The following is a 14,715-nucleotide window of genomic DNA, read 5'->3' on the forward strand; positions in this document are numbered from 1 at the left end:
ATAGAGATTGAGAAATACTTCTTTCTGTTGTAATGACCATGCACTTTTGAACTTTAAGATGTTTAAATGTCATATTGGTTATTATTATTATTATTATTATTATTATCATTATTACCAGCGTATCTAAACTCATTAAAATGACCCCCCCTCTTTTTTATTTTCTTTTTTTAAATTATTTTTAATTTTCAATAGATTTCAATATGGCTGCAGGCAGCAGACATTCCCCATGTTTTTTTTTAATCTCCCATCAATTCTGTTTTGAGTTTTGATTGTGTTTTGAACAAAGTGTGTTAGCATTTGAAAAATGTGCTATAAAAGTTCAGTGTTTTGCAGGTGGTGAACTAGTGACTAAGAAAATAGTTCATGAATGTTGGTGACTGTGGTCACTGAACGTATTTAGTGTGAAAGCAATGAAAACTGATTCAAGTTTTGAACATGTGACTTCAGTTTCAACCACTGCTTGTTAGCAATCGAAAGAAAACTGAGTGATGTGAAAAACATTAGTGATTAGAGCTGGGCAATATATCGAGATTCAGGATATATCGAGGTTTCTATTTTGGCTATATAAAATATTACAATATCGCCTATATTGATATATTTTTATAGCTTATTTTGGATTAAGATACTCGTTTTAGGAGTCGCTGCTTTCACTTCTTCTCAGATGAAAAGATGAATTTCTAAATGCCCAGACCTTCCCCCTAAACAAGCCACATTACAGAACTCACTCACACATGCTGTCCCTTACAGAAAAAGAAGCCAAAAGTGGCACATATTGTGCAGCTGTTTGTTAATAAATGCCCAAGTCCCATTTTGTATCGTTTTTTCTTCTGTGTGTGTAGGAGCTGGGCATGAAGGTTCTGCAACTGGACTCCTCTCGTATTATGTTGTCCTATGTATTTTTGTTCTTTTGTGTATTCTTCAGTAATTTTGCATGTCTTTCTGAGTCGTTTTTTTGGTATTATGTTCTTGGATTTTTGCCGTCCCATCGTATGTTTTTTATTTCTTCCTTTTGTTTATTTTTGTTCTTTTATGTATTTCTGTTGTCCCATTGTGCATTTTTTCCTCCTTTTGAATCATATCTTCTTGTGTATTTCTGTTGTTCTTTTGTGCATTTTCTTTTGGGGTCAATTGTTGCCTATGTTTGTGATACATGCACAAGTACTTTCATATATATTTTTACTAATCTTAAAGCAACATGATGGTATTTTAGCCTGTGTGGCATTTTGCATTAGCAAATTTAACCCAGAATTGTCTTTCTGGTCAGATTTTATTTGAAACTATCAAAACGTATATCATACATCATACAGTATTGTCATTTTGAGAAAAAAATATTCAGATATGAATTTTGGTCCTTATCGTCCAGCCCTATTAGTGATGCCAATTATGACGTCCCTACAGATGAGAAATTCAACACTTTTCTAAATGCTTGAGTGCTTAATAAGCTTTAGTTCTGTCAGTATTCCATCAGCATTCAGATAAAAAGGAAGCAGTCATTTCTCATTGTGCAAATGACTTTATTCAGATAGCAGAATAGAAAATAAGAGGTGATGTCATTTACAGTGGAGATAAGGGAAACAAAATAATCATAATAAACCTTCCTGTAAACACTTACTGAGGAATATTAAGGGCAGGAAGGGCAGGAAGAGCGGGAACGAACTCCTTAAGTGACACTATTTGTCCTCCTAATGCATTTCTAATGAGAGTGTAAGAGTCTTAAACAAAAAAAGTCACCAAAAGCCGACAAACTGGCAGACCTAAAACTGGAAATGATAACTTCTGTCCTGTAGCGATACCGTACTTTAAACAGGCTTAAAATGGAACTATGGTACAAGCTGGTTTTATAATACAGACAATGGAGGAGAAGAGTTAATGTGTGATGCTAATGTTACAGTTTAGAACAGTTGTTTGTACAATAAGGAAAACATTCAAAACAACCACATGTAGCATGGCTGCTCTCTTTAGCATTAGCAAAAGAAGCTCACTAATAGTTAGCTAGTGACTAGAGGAACGTTTTACGTTCCATAACATGTAATGGCCTGGGGTGCAGGGGGTGATCAGGAAGTACAGGTGGTACTGGAAAACCTTCTGTTGTCTTAGTAACTGGTTTGAAAACTGCTTTTCCACGTCTTCCTCTTACCATCAAAACAAAAGCTACACTGTAGTTATTTTAAGCTATTGTTGGAGATAACATTCCTTTACTTTTTTTAGTATAGTGTCTATTGCTGCTGTATCGCTAAAGTAAAGCTTTTCTACCTTTTATCTTATGTTTCTAATGTTTTCTTTCATTCTTGTGATTACAATTATTGCCATGTTGTTATTTTAGCACGTTATATAGGTTTGCAGTGTCTGTGTGTGGTGAAAATGCCATGTTGGGTTGTTGGTTTCCTTTTGTTCATCTTTAGTCTGAATTCATGTAATGAAATTTCTCCAAATTAGCTTTAAAAACAATCAGCTTCCACACACATTCACTCCTTTTCTACCAGTATTATAGTGAAGTCATGAATAGGTAAACTAAATATTATGACATGACTTGTATTCCGGCGACGACAGACAAAGACACATCTGTGAAGTCTTCATTTAATTAATTAATCCTGTGAATAAGTCGATGACGTCTTGTCTGCAGCATGTTCTTCACCTCACGGCTCCCTCCTCCTCCTCCTCCTCCTTCTTCCTCACAACCTTTCACAGCCACCAGAAACGTATGTAGACGATGAGCATGATGACAAAAACACCGCCGGCTGCCAGTTTGGCGTAGGTGGAGCGAGTATTCAGGTACTTGGCGTCGCTTCTGTATTTCTTTGACAGGCTGGACAAGTTGCTGGCCTTAGAGTCCAGAGCTTAGTGAATGTAAAGAGAGCAGAGACAGGAGGTGGGTCATTGGGATGAGAACAAAACTAGATATTGAAAATAACATTTAATTACAACAATATTAGATTGCTCAAAAAAAAACAAAACAAAGTTCTGATGAACTACAGCCGGGCCCGCGGAACGTCTCCGCGCCAAATAGCACATACCACCTTCACAAGAATTCAGTGAAACGGCTCGGTTCCACCGAGTAAAACAAATAAAATTGTGCGACATAAACTCATAATCTACGTTGAATTGCCTTTGAAACGATATATCACAACTATGTTCCGATAAATTTAGAAATTACCAGAAAAGGGGATAGGCCCCCGTTCCCCCCATTTCAAAAAGGTCACCGAGAGGCTCTTGACATCCGCTCATAGAATGTCCATGTTTCGTTGTATTTTGTGTATAACGACAATGAAAGCATTCTATTCTATACTATATGTTATACAACAATAAGGTTTGACCCCAGCCTGCAGCACTTCCCTTTCTTTGTTTATGCACGTGAGCAGTGGCAGAGCCTCACCAGAGAGAGCCTCTCCTCTCTGCAGCACCTCCTCGATGTTGGCCACCATGATCCTCTGAACGTCCTGCAGCTCCGTGTTGATGCTGCCCAGGTTCCTCCTGGCTCGGCTGTCGATGTACGACTTCTTGGTTTTTTGAATGTAGGTGTCTGAGGAGAGAAAAGGGTAAAGGTAGCGGGATGTGAATTTCTGAATCAGGTGTGGGAAAATTGACCTTAATTCCTATTTTTGATACTTGTTCATGTGGAATCGTTGGGTTTTTTTCTTAAGAATTTATTATTTTGATAAGCGCTAAGAGATGACTATTGTTGTAATTGGTGCTATATACTGTAAATGAGGCTGAATTGAATTAAACTGCTTTCTTGATTTCCCAACCTAACAGGCGGTCCTTTATCAGACAATTGTTTACAGTTAAAAAAAAGTATTAGACATGACACTAATATTTACTTGGTTGATGTTAAATTTAAAACAGATTTACTTTCTTTATCTCATATGAGAATCACTTTATAATTGTTTGCTGAAGTGTTAATGCTACACATAACCATACATAAGTTAATCATTGTCTGTATTTATGCGTTTCTTGCTTTTTGTTAAGCCACTTTTGAAAATAAAAAAAAACATTTATATGATCAAACGAATCCAGATGTGCAGAAAATATGCACAAGGAGAGCGTTTCAGAACATATTTTAATATTACAAATAGTAGCACAATTACATAGCTTAGCAATAACGGCTGTAAATTGATATTAAAATATAAATTTTTATCCCCTCATTAAAATATAAAATTCAACCTTAGTTTGGATAGATTTTCCTCATCTAGCATCAACTTATCATTATTCCTAAATATTGCATGATAAATGAATACCAACAAATAGAAAATATTGTAATACAATGTGATCAAATATTAATATCAACAAAATTGTTGTTTTCAAATTGGGTTTTGTGTTTTTTTTTTAAAAAACAATAATTTATAAATTTTTTGTTGATCGTTTTGTTTTTGTTGTTTTTTTTTTTCTTCTAATTTATGTCTGACCAACAACTCTATATTCTTTGCACTATTATCTTTTTAAAAATGTTTTTTTTTGTTTTGTTTCTATCGTCTGCTCTTGTCAGGATTGGGGTCAATTACATGTTTTTAGTTACAATTTACCCATGTGATTATGATTACAGTGACCCGCATGTTTCCCAATTACAATTAAATTATGATTACTTTTTCTCCTCAGAAAGTCAATTACAATTACATTTTCAATTACTAGAGTTGAATTACAATGAACAATAATTACGGAGCCTGAGCCTGAAATAAATAACCTAATAAAAGTTAACTTTCCTCTTGTGTTAGCTTTCCGTTAGCATCTCTAATGATAACGGGTCCTAAATCAGCTGTAAAACACACTAAAAACAAATATCTATCATATCATTTATTTCCTATCTATTGGTTACCTTGTTAGGCTTCATAATCAATGAAAATATAGGTTTTAATAATTTTGGTGTGGGCGTCTGAGCCTTTTGTGTGTCAGTATACCGCTAGATTTCAATGTCTTTAATGGTAAAATGTGGGAAAGCTTGATATGAAACATATTTTAATAATTGTTAACTACATGTGTAGAACTGTAACATGGTTCCCCAGTTTTGCGTTAAATTATAATTGACAATTGTTATATAATTTTCATGGCAATTTTCCATTCAATTACAATTTAATGACCATTAAAACATTAACCATTTTTTAAAAATTACAATTACGCCATAAATGTACCTAATTATCAATTGCATGATTACAATTATAATTGATCCCAACCCTGGCTCTTGTGTTTTTATGTTAATGCAAAAGTGAATTCTCCTCCTGGGAATCAATAGAGTATTATCTATTCTATTCTAATATCACACAACTGTTCTGTGTTTATCACACCAACAGATCTTGAGTCCTGTGTTCAAAGGTTCAAAGGCACATCAACGTCACCACACATCTTGCTTATTCAGCACAAGCCTAAAAAAAAAAAAGACTCAATCCAAACAACAAAGTCCGTACCAAACTCGATGAAAGAGTAGGGGCGGGACACGGTGGGCACCCGCTTCCCGTGCTGCTCATGAAACTCAGCCTGCAGGTCTTCTAGGTAGGCAAAGGCCAACTTTTTGGGGAAGCTGGCTTCGCACAGCACAAGGTAGCACACTCCTTTCTCTATGACGTAGCTGAGAGGAAAGCACAGCAGAGACCAAAGGGTTAAACCCAACGCATTCAGATATAGAACATAGCAGGAAAAAACATCTAAAACTAATGGCATTCTTCATAGAACAAAAAGTACATTAAATAGAAAGTGTCTGAAGTTGCTTTATTCATCTCTTTTATGACCTTATTATGTGGCCTATTGCTCAGAAAGCTGGGCTAATACATGTAAAACATGTAAATCCATTATTTAAATTATAAAAGAGATCATTAAGAATAATACATTAAGTGGAATTCTGGGCACCTACTAACAAACTGTTTAAAACAAATCTAGAACAATAATATTTAACCTTTTTAAGGTTAAAAGTGCTAGAGATTTTATTCAGAGTAAGAAAGTTTATATTTTTGAACAAAGTAAATTTAGATTGAATGTTAAAAGAAGATGCATTTCTGTTTACAGTGTTAAATTGAACATATTAAAAATCCACTTTTGCAGTTTTTTCGATGACATATGAGGTAACTTGAGTGTCCACACGGTGCACAACATATGAAATAAATCCATCCAGTCCTTTGTTTGTGGTCTGTGTAAGTCTTACAACACAGAGAAAATAGCTCCGTTTCAAATTTTCTACATTTCTGACGTCACAAGTGAAATTGGGAGAGAAAATGCCCTGCCCTCCGCTGGTGACTCCACCCACAACCTGATGAAAACTTCTGCAAAAGTCCACCATTGTTTTTCTCACTAGCGAAGGAGTGACGGCTACCAGTAAAACTAAATACAGAACTTTCCTGCTGCCTCCACAGTGTACATACACTGCAGAATAAGTACTATTTGTTCATGCGGAACGGTACTCCGCTCTTGTGGTTTCCAGCGCATCTTGTGTTTCGATGTGGCACCAGGGAGCAGACACATTTTTAGTACCTGTTATATCACCTCGTATCGCTGATCTGACGTGTTCGTGACACAATGTGAGGCAGCAGTTGGACAAAACAAATGTATATCACCTTCAATGCACTATTTATGTGGTTAATAGAAATGAGGAGGAGACTTAGCAGCTTAAGTAACACTCAATTTCCACTGGATGCGGCTCCGCTGCGTTACGTCACTGCCGCGTCACCCGAGCTGATAGGTTTCCGCTTTAGTCTATGTGTTAATTTCCACCGGTTCCACTGCGGTGCGTGTCTGCTCCTTCCCAGCTGTGGTAGCCCGGTGCCCTCTGCCAGATATATGCAGGGCTTCTATTTCTGGCGGACACCGGAGCACGAATCATCAATCAGCACAAAGCAAATTAAGCTTAACAGGAAATTAAGCACGTACTCCGCAATAAAATATCGGGTTCAGATTATATTTCAAGTAACTACATCACCAAAACGTCAATGTGTAAAAACAAAATGACATTCACTGTAAACTGCATCAACTTTGATTTAGTTCATGTTTTACTGGTGCAGTTTTATCTCTTCTCTGTTGGCTGTTGCTAAAAAATGTGGCTATGACAAATCCAGAGTCCAACCTTCTTGTGCTTCTTTGTTAGGAACACTGACCTGTTTGTCTGTTTATTGTTGCGTTTATAACACATACATTTAATTGCGTTCTCGCGTGATTATATAAATATCGTGAGAACTCCTCTGTCTCGTGACGTCACAGTCGTTCAACCGGAGTGCACCGTGGCACTGCTCAGAAAGTGACTTTTCAGAGGCTAAAACTCTGGAAAACAGGTGAGTTTGGGAAAATAAACCTCAAATACTATGTTTTTAGGGTTCTTAGAACAAATGGAGATGGATATAAAATATCATAATATGTCCCATTTTAAGGTTGGAATGATCTTCAGGATCACTTTAAGTTAATACGTTTACAGTCTTTGTTCAAAAAATCTTTAAAAAAAAATGTTTTGCACCTATTGAAAGTTGAAAAGCTGATAAACACCACTGATATTGAGTTGTTGGAGGATGGGCTTCGATTAGCACTTACTGCTTCAGCCCATTCCATTTTTGGATGTTTAGATTAATGTTTATTCTTTGTATCGCATGTTTGAAGACAGCCAAGAACAAATATCAATCAATCAATATTTGTCTCCGTAGAGTCGGGAACAGTTCTTCCCACTCACTGAAAGGACATGGAGCCGGCCTCTAAGGTGCAGCGTGTGGGACTTTGCTCGTTGAGTTTCCTGAAGAGCTGCTTCGCTTGGCTCTGATATTGCTGAAGATCTCGACCCAACTGAAAAGATCAAACCAAAAAAACACAATGACTTGGCAATATCTCACACAGAACACCTTGAAACATTGTTCAGGAGGGAAAAAAAATATCTAAATTGAAGGACAATTTACTCCATTTACAATGAAATGGAAATAAATGAAACAAAACCAGTAATGTACACAAACATGTGATGTCACATCTAAACACCAGCTGTTGTGTGTATGCTGCGTGATTACTTTGTGTATTGTTAGGTGATGCATGGTCTATTAAAAAACAAAAACATGGAGCAGAGACACGACAAACCTTTTCACTCCCCTTTTGGAAAGCAGAAAGAATGAAGGAAAGAAGTTAGAGTCATGCTCTAAAACAGAAAGGCTAAATTCTGACATAATAGAATCGCGTGACGTAATATAATACACCCCTAATATGAAGTGTGTGTCCTTTTCTGCATAAGCGTAATGTGCCTGTGTTATCACCATGTCAGGATAGCCAAGTGATCTAAGGCGCCTGACTCAAGGATTCTTCCTTCCGCTGCCGTGGGTTTGAATCTCACATTTGACATATATATTTTCTCATTTTAACATATTTAACAAAGCAAATTCCACCTTTAAAAATATATATATGGAGAAAAAAAAACAAAAAACATTTTATTGTATTTAAAAAGGGTTAGCGGGACGGAACTCTAAGTCACGTGGTGCATCTACCATGTGACCTAAACTGGCCAATGAGGGGTGCTGCGTATGGATAGACTGCCGGTCAATTGACATGTATTACGTACTGATAGCCACTGGCTTTGTTAAATATGGCAGCCAGGTGAGGACCATTTGAAAACTCAAGTCACCTGGGTAGCTGGAAATGAACTCATACAAACAAAGGCAGTGTGTGGAGAAATCCACAAAAAGATGCCAACAGCAGTCTCCCACATGTGCGTAAGATAACGCTTTATAAGTCCCAGAAAAGGGAAATTTGGTCCTTACAGCAGCAATAAATATACATACATATGAGGGGAGAGCGATACCCTAATATACTCCTATACAAAGACATATAAACATAAAGAAACAGCCTGCCTCTATCATTCTGATTCAAAATATTTGGAATTTTCTATTTTAACAATATAGAAAATTACAATATTGCCTTAATTTATGTATTTTTTCATGGCTTATTTTGTTTTAAAATACTCAATTTCTTCTCAGAACAGCATGAAAAGCAGAGTTTGATGGATTGCTACAGAACTCACTCACACGTGCTGTCCCTTAAATAGGAGAAAAAGCCAAAAGTGGAATATTTTGTGCAAACCCCCTGGAATTGATAATAATAATTAATAAAGGAATTCTCATTCTTTCTTGTCAGACTTCATTTGAATTAAAATGGTCGAGATTTATGTCGTATATCACCATTTTGAGAAAAAAATATTGAGAGTTTTGGTTCATATCGCCCAGCCCTAGTGTGTGTTGATGCTATGTGTCTAATGGCTGTATTAAACAGGTTAATAAGGACCTTCTGAATCGCTCCTCCCTGCACCTGTTGTGTATTTAAACTTTAAATTGTTGTGATGTACTTATTCTAGATGTTATTGTGTTTAAATGATTCTCTGTCTTGTTCCAGCTGTGGAGGCAGTCATTGCCATAGCATAGAGGTGTACCATAAACACTATAAATGAGCTATGTAATCCCTGAGTGTGTTCGCACAGGTAAACACTAACTAAAGCTGACTCATAGCTCCGTACACAGGCCCGCAGCAGGAAGCCATCACTAGCATCCACATCACACAGCGGCCAATGCTCACAACAACACTGTCCCCGTCCCAGTTAGACTCCTACACCAGTACCACCGCCTATCTCAAGTGTCTAATGCTGTCTAAACTGGACCAGGCAGATAACGCAGTAAAATGAAAGAGCGTTTTATTAAACGCTTACCTGTTCGTCCTCCTGCATGGAGGCGGCCAGCGGCAGGCCGTCCGCCAGCCGGGCGATCATGGTCAGCAGCACCATGGCTCCACACAACCACAGCAGCAGAGACCAGGACCGAAACTGACGGCCTCAGGTCTGACACACACAAACACACACACACACACCGACGGTGAGCTGGACGGAAACAGCTCGGCTGCAGTCCCACCGAAAATACCTTCCGGGTTTTCTGTCAGGTGGAACCTTTGACAGGGGGGTTAAAGTTCCACATCACCAGGGGTCACCAACCTTTTTGAAACTGAGAGCTAATTCAAAGCTAGTGAATAATCCAAAGGGCTTCCGGTTTGATATGCATTTTTAAAATGATAAATATTCACGGTTTTCCTTTAATTGAAGGGTAAGACAGTGTTTTTTAACCTTGAGCTTGTAACGCCTGGAATTAGAATTGGGTCCCCTTTAATGTCGAGTAATTCATCAAAAAAATAAATAAATAAATAAATTACTGTATATATATATAATATTTTTAATCATTGAAAAATAAAAATAAATTGCAGAACAAAGATGTCTGAGGTGGCGCATCTGTATTCTTAAAACACTATAACAAACTTTTCTAGAAAACTAATTCTAATGGGGAAATGATCTGGGGTCACCAGAAGTTTGTGATATCAAAAGGTTGGGAACCACTGAGGTAAGATAATTAGGAAAACTACCAGTAACTTCAGAAGGTAGCAAACGTTTCAACATGCAATACTTTTTTTCTTAATTCATGCAATTCTTTCATTTTCATTACATTTCATAGGAAATCATGGTTCCTATTTTACTTGCCATTGCCACTAACAACTTTTTAACTAATCGTAAAACGTAATATTTGTACAATTTAACAATTTTTGTAATTTTTTGACTATACATTTATCACCTGTAGTTATCTTTGTGAGCTTGAAGCCTGGCAAATAAATCAACTTTGGACAAAGTTCATTGGTTACTGGTCCTCATGTTACAACAGGCCTGAGTGCCCCTCTTGTGGTCCATACGGGCTATACCATGTTGGTGACCCTTGCACATCACAGTTTATTTTATTTGATTATCTATTTATTTATTTTACTTCAATACAACAGAGGGGTATTCCAGAAAGTACTGAGCTGACTCCGATTTATTATTATTTTTTGTATTAATTTACTTTTTTTTTTTTTTTTTTTTTTTTTTTTTTAATACTAAGTTTTTATTAGACATTTTTACACGAAACAAACAACAAACAAGGATATAACAATAAGGATAGAAGTCAGGGTCAGGACAGGTTCAACGTGCATTCCTGAATTTGATCTTTTTGAAAGTGTAAATCAGAGGCTGAGTCCCAGAAACACATTAATTTGTACATCATATTCATCAATATCCTCGGCAAACGCAGAAAAAAAGATATTGATTCTACAAATTATAGAGAAATTATAGAGTGATACATTTGTACAGGACAGAACAAACACTTCCACTGCTTCAGATTCGTGTAAGAGTTCCATGGTTCCCAGTACCTCTCAAACTTAGCAGTGGCATATCTCAGAGAGATTTTGTTGTTGTTGTTGTTGTTTTTTACTGGCAGGAATGGGCTTCCAGATGAATAAGCTTCCATAAAATTCAGTTTCGATATCTTAAAAATATATTTTTATTTATTTTTTTTGACATTTAAAGTTTCAAGATTGAAGGAAACAGTCAAACAAGAAAGAATAGTTACTTAAATCAATATAAAAATGTACATTCATAATATTCATGACTTTAAGATGCATTTCGTTAGTCTTAAATTATGTAGTACAAATATTTCCATTAGAAACTGGTGCAATATCCTGTAAAATCCATTTTAAAATATGACATTAAAAAGCTACTAAAATATCAAGTTTGACAAAGATTGAATATTTTTGTTTGGAGGAGGAGTTGTTTGGAGATAATTTAGGAGGTTTTCATATTTATGAACAAAGTAAAGCATAAAAACGTGAATTCAGATGTTTCTGTTTTGGAGGAAATTTGTGGAATTAATTACCTGATGAATTAAAGCTGTTAAATTAAATTGAAGCTATTCTGTTCTGAGCTTTAAATGTGCAATATGTGAGATTTGCAAGCTATTTCTGCCGCCACCAAGTGACGTATAACTGAGTAAAACCGACACTTCCGCCATTTCCGGTCCTGACCACTGAATGTACAGGTGACAATATTCTCTGCTACAACCCGCAAATGTTTTCGGTGGCCCATGCTGGCCGATGTATATCGTCAGTTCACGAGTGAATATGTTTAAGCAGTTGGTTGTTAGTTGTAAACCTCACGGGTAGCGCACCGTTTATCTGTTTGATGGATGTTTGTTACCAGAGATGGCCTAGTTCAAGCACTGCTCTGCTGTAAAAAGGCTTATATTTACCCAACCGGTGGAAAATAGCTACTACAGGTTGGCCGGTGTTAGCGGTTAATCGGTAGTGCACATGCGCACTACCGAAAACAACCGTGTATAATTATTTTATTTAAAAAAATGTATTTATCTATTTTTTTTTTAGCAAAAAATCATTTTCCAATAGTGACAGAGATTTAGATTATTTTACCCGTTGAGTGTTGTTAAATTAAAGAGGATTTAACTTAAAGAGGAATTAAATATAAGATTACTTATTGTATTTGGTGTTATAGTTGATCTGAATATCATTAGAGTTTGTCAGGGTTAAGGTCAATTACAATTGCGTCTTCAATTGTTCATGTTCAGTGACCCTTATTTTTTACAATTACAATTGCAATTATTATTTTCCCCCTGAAAGTAAATTACCATTTTGTTCTCAGTTACTAAAGTTCAATTACAATTAATCACAATTACTGAGCCTTTAATAAATCACACCATAAAACGTTTCCTTCCTCTTGTGTTAGCTTTCTGTTAGCATCTTATGATAACAGTTCAGCTTTGACCCATGATTTAAATCAGATGTAAAATACACAAAAATATTATCTATCATACAATTTGTTCCTCATTTCTTGGTTACTTTGTTAGGCTTCCTAATCAATGAAAATACTGGTATTATCGTTTTTGGTGTGGGTGTCTGAGCCTTTTTTGTGTCAGTATACCCCTAGATTTAATTTTTTTTTTTTTTTTTTTATTGTAAAATGATCCTCAAGAGAACTGACACGTAGTGGGAAAAGTTGAGATTAATATATAGGTTCACTTATATATGATATGTGTAAACCATAGAACTGTAACTTGGTTCTGAAATTTTGTTTAATTAAATTGTAAATTACATTTTTCATAGAATTTCCATGCTAATTACAACTAGTTATAATTAAGACATCAATTACAATCAATTGTCATTGACCCCAATTTGGTGATCGTTCTCATCTGGTCTGACTTTAACACATAATATCACTCTATAATGACGGGTCGCCCCCCAAATTGACCCAAAACTGTGTAACTCATTAAAACAAATTGGATAGAATGGCCTAGAGGTTAAGGAAGTGGGCTTGCAATCAGACGGTCACCAGTTTGTATCAAACCTTTTATTGTCGGCTATAACACAGAAGACCATACATGAGAACTGTTTTCACCTTAATTTTGATTGTAGTTTTGAAGCAACGGCTCAACAATAACACGCTTTGGTCCGCAGAGCAGAAGAGAGATAGGAACTAATCACCTGAAAATAAAGCACAATAAAACAATCACCAGGAATAAATAGTTGCTCCCTGGTAAAGATAGTAGCTCTATCAACTGGTAAAATGATAAACTTAGTGATATTACTGCCTGTACATGCAGTACGGGGACGTATTTACTCAGGGCCGTGGGAATTGGGGGTGCTAGGGGTGCTGCAGCACCTCTTAGCGGCGAAAGGGATCTGTCATGTATACAACATGAACTACTGCACATTAATTATACTTCGTGAACTGCTGATTAATCAATATTATGTTTTTTTTCTTTCTTTTTGTCCTTTCTAGAGACAATTACAGAAAAAATGCCATAGACCGTAGACAATATTTACAAATCTTATACATTATAATTGTGTGTGTGTGTGTGTGTGTTATAATCGTGGTATTGTGCTATTAGAGGGCGAGTGGAGGAGACAATAACAAATTAATAATAGTCAAATATGTGAGGGAAAGGAACAATATAGAGGGAAGAGAGGGAAAAAGAAGAAAAAAAAGATAATTAAATGAAAATATTTTTTTTTTTTTTTTAAATGTAGCCATTTAAAAATATTTTGCACAATTTATAAATTCCTTATTAATATTTTGGGAAGCTATTTTGACACACGTAGGTTATTATGTGTATATTGAACTTTAACAAAATTCTCTTCTCCTACTCGACGAAGGTGGTGGCATTTTTCTTTGCTCCCTCTCTTCCCACCCTTATCTGCCCTTGCTGCTGCTTTTGTTTTGTCTGGTATTGTGAATCTAATAGGAGCCTCTCTTTGCATCTCATCCAAAACTGGAATTATGGAATTGATCAGATGGTCTCTCAATGCAATCGATCACATTTTTTCCACAACAAGAACATTCAGTGGTGAGCCAGCATGTCCAAGTGGAACGTTTGCGGCTGGTAATGCACTGGACCCTTGTAACAAGTGGCAAGTTGTGTGTCTGTCGATACTTTCTGTGGAAGACATCTACGTGATTGGAATTATGGTAGCATGTTTGCTGCTGATTGGAGCCGGCAGCTTTCTGACCTATCGCAATGTCCGGATTACGTTGGGAACTTTTTTTAGGAAGGCTGCCAGTCATTTCTGAAGGATGGGGCAGGGCTTTCAACACTCAGAATCATGTGATGATTGATCTAAAAAAAAAAAAGCAGGAACTGCTTTTGGATCGTTTACGCGGAATTGAAACCAACTTGGAGAAGTCGAGTGCCCGGACTGCAAGTTAAGGCCAATTTACTGGATTAATGCAGAGAGAACCGGGATACAAAGCTACTGAATTTGACCTAGTCTAAATCAAAAACACATTGCTTATCTTCTTTTGGTTCTCAAAGCCAGCTATCCAAGGCTGTCTCATCTATCTATCACCAGGAAGTTTCTGCAGACAGACGCTCTGTTCCCACCACTGATGATGTCTGATGTGCGTTACAGACCCTGGCCGTGTGC

General features: G+C 36.4%; 1 protein-coding gene across 2 annotated transcripts; it reads right to left on the minus strand.

Annotated features, from left to right (window-relative positions):
* Positions 1 to 1,493: 1,493 nt before the first annotated feature.
* On the minus strand, positions 1,494 to 9,858 carry sec22bb (SEC22 homolog B, vesicle trafficking protein b). Of its 2 annotated transcripts, XM_028445457.1 has the most exons (6): positions 9,641 to 9,858; positions 8,029 to 8,040; positions 7,637 to 7,746; positions 5,397 to 5,557; positions 3,374 to 3,520; positions 1,494 to 2,837 (listed from the first exon to the last, which is right to left on the minus strand). In XM_028445457.1, exons 1-6 carry the CDS (start codon positions 9,713 to 9,715, stop codon positions 2,683 to 2,685), a joined length of 660 nt encoding a protein of 219 aa, XP_028301258.1. In that variant the 5' UTR covers positions 9,716 to 9,858; the 3' UTR covers positions 1,494 to 2,682. The 2 variants fall into 2 exon arrangements, with proteins under 2 accessions (XP_028301258.1, XP_028301259.1); XM_028445458.1 differs by lacking the exon at positions 8,029 to 8,040 and having other exon boundaries at positions 1,498 to 2,837; positions 9,641 to 9,857.
* Positions 9,859 to 14,715: the final 4,857 nt, after the last annotated feature.

This window comes from Gouania willdenowi, chromosome 4 (genome assembly GCF_900634775.1).
Source record: "Gouania willdenowi chromosome 4, fGouWil2.1, whole genome shotgun sequence".
In the NCBI taxonomy this organism is placed as follows: domain Eukaryota; kingdom Metazoa; phylum Chordata; class Actinopteri; order Blenniiformes; family Gobiesocidae; genus Gouania; species Gouania willdenowi.

Coding starts and splice junctions, on each gene's coding strand:
- sec22bb (XM_028445457.1), bottom strand. CDS start 9,715: ATGGTGCTGCTGACCATGATCGCCCGGCTGGCGGACGGCCTGCCGCTG. Junction 5,558..7,636: donor GCCGGCTCCATGTCCTTTCA/GTGAGTGGGAAG, acceptor CTTTCCTCTCAG/CTACGTCATAGAGAAAGGAG. Junction 3,521..5,396: donor CTACTCTTTCATCGAGTTTG/GTACGGACTTTG, acceptor TTCTCTCCTCAG/ACACCTACATTCAAAAAACC.